Source organism: Porites lutea, chromosome 8 (assembly GCF_958299795.1).
Source record: "Porites lutea chromosome 8, jaPorLute2.1, whole genome shotgun sequence".
NCBI lineage: Eukaryota > Metazoa > Cnidaria > Anthozoa > Scleractinia > Poritidae > Porites > Porites lutea.
The window spans coordinates 4,195,915-4,200,914 of NC_133208.1; the positions used below are offsets into that span (position 1 = coordinate 4,195,915).

Sequence of the window (5,000 nt, forward strand, 5' to 3'; positions counted from 1 at the left end):
AACCACATGGGGGCAGAACTTGATATGACACCATGATTTATGGCGAATTAAGCAGTAGGATATGTCTAACATTTTCTTTTTTGAGACACCAAATAGGATGTCGCTCCCCGAAACCCCTACAGTGGACGTCAAGGCGTGCAACAGGGGCTTAGTGGTTAGTCCCTCTGGCAAGCTCTTCACCTGTAATAGGTTGTAATGCCGGTTCAACTTGCACATCGTAACAAACTATGTCAAGCAGCTCGGCCTGTAGATCGGGTATTTCATTGTGGCGCTGAATAAGCCTCCACGCTGGCAGATCATCGCGTGATCTACTATCTATTAATATACTGATGATAATAAAAAATATATAATAACAATACTAATAATAATAATAATAATAATAATAATAATAATAATAATAATAATAATAATAATAATGATATGATTTACCAGTGCATGATGTTCCATTTCCATTGTATCCAGGGCTGCATGTGCAGTTATAAGAACCCGCAAAGTTACTACAGAAAGCATTGGCGTCACAGTTATGAGCGTTAGTATTACACTCGTCAATATCTAAAAGGAGGGAAAAAAGGCTATTGTCACATTACTGTAAACAGATGGGTGGCAGAATTGACATGAAACCATGATTTATGGCGAATTAAGCGGTAGGATACGTCTAACATTTTCTTTTTTGAGACACCAAATAGGATGTCGCTCCCAGAAACCCCTACAGTGGACGTCAAGGCGTGCAACAGGGGCTTAGTGGTTAGCCCCTCTGGCAAGCTCTTAACCTGTAATAGGATGTAATGCCGGTTCAACTTGCACATCGTAACAAACCATGTCAAGCAGCTCTGCCTGTAGATCGTGTATTTCATTGTGGCGCTAAATAACTAAGCCTCCACGCTGGCAGATCATCGCGTGCTCTACCGTAAACATGCTGCCACAAACGCATACTGACGGATTATCGGGTATCGGCCAATCATATCGAAGCCTCACAGCATCACAAAATTCCCGCTTGTTGAGATCAAAATCCATGTCTTTGAAAGGAATAACTGTAAGCCAGTTGGATGCGTCTTTTTCACAGGCCAGGTCCACGGCTCTCTGTGTCTTGTCTGGCAACATGGCCTTTACCTCCTCAAGCTCTTCTTTTAGCCCATCATCCTTTTCTTTCCGGGTGGCGTATACCAGTTGTTGTACCTCGGCTTCTTCTGGGGTCTCATGGGATTGCTCCTCTATTTTGCTTACAAGTGGAACGCTTACCCTGATAGACGCTGAATACTCTGCATCGCACTGTCAGATGGATTCATTAGCCCAAGACCACCCATACACACCGGCAATGCTACTAGATCGCGCTCTGCCTAAGAGCGCTTACGTGCTATGAGCGATGGTATAAGCACATCCGAGATTGCACGCTCTAAAGGCTGCATTTCCACTGTATCCAGGGCTGCATGTGCAGTTATAAGAACCCTCAAAGTTACTACAGAAAGCATTGGCGTCACAGTTATGAGCGTTAGTACTACACTCGTTAATATCTAAAAGGAGGGAAAAAAAGGCTATTGACACGTTACTGTAAACACATGGATGGCAGAACTTGACATGACACCATGATTTATGGCGAAGTATAAGCAGTAGGATATGTATAACATTTTCGTTTTTGAGACATCAAATAAGATGCAGTAAAAGGAACGACTGATGTCTAATAGACATAAATTTTATCTTGTATGTTTTGTTTTCCAAACAGGGCTCAAAATGACGGCCGGTCAACGGACAATGTCCGGCCCGATAGTGGGCTTGACCGGTCAAACTCTCGTCTGGCCGGTCATTTTGACCGGTCATTTTTGGATGCTTGTCGCTTAATGCGTTTTGCTCTATAACGCTGTAATTCGCTGCTTTCTTTGGATTTTTTTGCTGCTTTGCACTAAACCCTTTAAAGAAAAACGTTCTGCTTTGCTGTGATCAGTAATACGACCTTCTTTGGGAAAACATACGCTAACAGTTTTTGTCCATCAAACGTTTCACATCTACTTGTAAGAGGATTGTGAAAATCACCTTCGACGGAATTCGGGCCAATCGATTGCTCGTCCTGTACTGTTTCTCTGGGAATAAATTTCAGCGCATCGATTAATTATAATAATTTCTTTATGTCGAACATGATCTCGTTTGCAGACTCGATTCCAGAATTGTCTGATAAAAACTAAGCTAATCGAGAACGAACGTCGCCTATCTCGGCGCTTAAAATCCTCCTTCTTGATAAGCCGTTCGCGATAAAGTGTTGCGCGACGACCCAAACGAAAGCTCTGCTGTATATTTATTGACTTCTGATGACGAATACGCTGTTTGTGGAACAAATTTCTTGCCAAATCAACTTCTTTGCCGCAAATATTTAGCGACGAAATTCTTTTTTGTGGAGGAGACTTTCGATCACGTGCCGGGCAACGAAAAGGATCAAGTTTCACCGATATGCAGATATAGGACGAACCTTGGAGACTTCCGACACCGCCGTACGATGATACTGAAGGTATATACTAGAAGTTCTCATTGAGAAGGGAAGTGCTGCCGTGAGTTGCGATGCGAATAGGACAAACACATGCAGTATGTAGAACAGTTAAACATATGACTTTTTTTCTTAAAGTCAATAACATAGAATTATGATGCACTCAGAGTAAAATACAAAAAATGAACCGATCACAATGACAAATATGCTTACATTCAGATACTGACTCGCCAGAGTTTCAACATGATTTTGTAATTCATTTTAACAACAGCAGTGCTGATAGACTGTTTCTTCATCGAACAATTACGTGTACATGACGAGAAGAGTTGCGAACAAATAACGTAAAGACTAAAGGCCAAAACTTGTTTATTCACAGGTCAGGTAGACGTACAGTACACGCCGATCACAACTTACAATCCTGATTTCCGAGATAACAATCTGTGTGACAAAAAATACTCGCTACAACTAATCTTGAAACCTAGCATTAAAAAAAAAAAAAACGAAAAAATGTCCCGTACAATAGTTCTTCAACTGTTCTTACCGTTTAGGCTGTTTAAAAAGACAGCAAACATCCGATGTACTACAACTTCTGCACAAGTCTTAAACTCACATGAGAACAAAACAAAATGGCGGAATGCTCTGAAGAGAAAAACAGGCGCGGCAGCTAAGCACTTGCTGATTGGTCACCTAGCTGATTGAGCCATGGAACCATTGAACCATTGAACCATCGAACCATGAAACCATTGAACCAAAAAATCTCAAATCGCTCAAGAATATGGGTGCTGCCGGCTGATGCCCGGCAGCAATAAACGGACATAAAACGGGCGAAAATCGCGGAAAGGAACTCAACAACGTGTGAATGAATTTTTCACCAACTTGCCGGCAAAAACCTGAACGACAATGCCGTACAACGATCTACTGCCAGTGTAATTCGATATTCCATGGGCAAAAAAATAATTATGATATTCATTAATTTAACCGGCCAAAATCGGGGTTTGTCCGGGCTAAAAAATATTTGGCCGGTCATCATGACCGGCGACCTGCTGTCCGTTATTTTGAGCCTTGCCCAATGCAGACCACGTGATGTTCTCCACGGAATTTACCATTTGTCTTTTCATAAATTATACATACATATCTACCTGGAGTTATGAAAATCGGGTTAGCAAAATTTTGTAATTTTTCTCAACTTCGCCTGTCTAATAGCTTGACATATGTTTACTGTGTTGCTTGCTTATGTGTGTGTGTTTTTTTTGCTTGTTTTCTGATTAGGGATTTGTGTAGAAGTGGATGTAGACAGAATTACTATCTTACCCCCCCCCCCCCCCCCACTCCCCTCCTGATTTTTTTTCCCTACCCACAATTCTTTCTTTAACACAAGTGACAGTTATTTGAAATCAGCGCGCGCCTCAAGCTGGTTTCGGTGCCGTTTAGCAGTTTTATTTTATACATTGGTCATCTTGAGAAAAGTTTCCCGGAGAGCATCATGTAAAGCTCTGAGATGGGACAAAGTTATTACGATTCGCAGAGTCTGCATCGTCCAAAATCGTACTATATTCTCGTTTCATTTGGCTAAACGGATCAATCACCCTGATCCGGGCTGAGACAGAAAGGTACGATATTGTTCGCTTTTCTAAGGTGACCACTAAGTCCTTGGCCTCGGGACCAGGCTCTTAGGAGTCAAATGAATTAGGTGAGAGCAAAATTGCCAGTGAACTTTGACCCAGGCCAAGACCGTGTGACTTTACATCCGGGAACTTGAATAAGACGAGTGTTAGAGAAAAGTCCAGAGGTGTTTATTTGCCAGTAGGCTGAGTTTTTCCGAGTTATTCGATGATATTTCGCTTATGTTGAACGTGAGAAGCTTATGCGTGGTTGTGGATAGTCTTATCAGTGCCGCGAAAGTGTGTGATTGTGTGATTTGCGCATGGTGTTGACAGATATGTGATCGCGTGGTTGAACTGCGGTTTGGCCAAAATATTCTGTGCCAGCCATTTATACTGTTTCGTCGGTGTTTAGCTTAGCTGATCGTGCCTTGTAAAAGCAACTCTCGACTTAGGAAAATTGGATCTACAATGTAGGTCTAGTTTCAGTGGGCTCTATTGGCATTGAACCATAGGCCGATTTTGGCAGATAAGAAGGTGATAATTTGTGCACTGTGTTTCATTCAGTTTGTTGTCTAGTCCATGCCAAATCCTGTTGTTGATCGAAAAAAGTTGTGTTTTGCTAGCTATTTAAGTTGCTATGTAAGCCTTATCCAGGTACTCTTTCGCCGCAGTTCACTCAACTTAAAATTTTCTAGACTGAAATGACACCGGTTTGAAACTTTGCGAAGTCAGATTACTGAATAAACGTTCTAAAATTTGCGTCATTTTAAATTTGGACTCGTTGGAATGCTTCTAGGGTCCATTAACTTACTGCCCGGCGTCATATAAACGCTTTTAATCGGCCTTTGAACGAGTTTTCTCGTTTAAAATTGCCAACTAGTAGAATTAGTGGATATTTTTGCTAACCCGGTTTTCAAAAATCC

At 41.6% G+C, this 5,000-nt stretch overlaps 1 protein-coding gene across 1 annotated transcript in view; it reads right to left on the bottom strand.

Moving 5' to 3' along the window:
* LOC140945107 (uncharacterized) overlaps positions 1 to 1,406 on the bottom strand; it is an 8,803-nt gene extending 7,397 nt beyond the window's left edge. Inside the window, exons 1-4 of the mRNA XM_073394169.1 lie at positions 1,352 to 1,406; positions 934 to 1,259; positions 771 to 834; positions 430 to 552 (exon numbers count right to left, since the gene is read on the bottom strand). Coding sequence (XP_073250270.1) covers positions 430 to 552; positions 771 to 834; positions 934 to 1,259; positions 1,352 to 1,406 — 568 coding nt within the window. The remainder of the gene's footprint in view (positions 1 to 429; positions 553 to 770; positions 835 to 933; positions 1,260 to 1,351) is intronic.
* Positions 1,407 to 5,000: the final 3,594 nt, after the last annotated feature.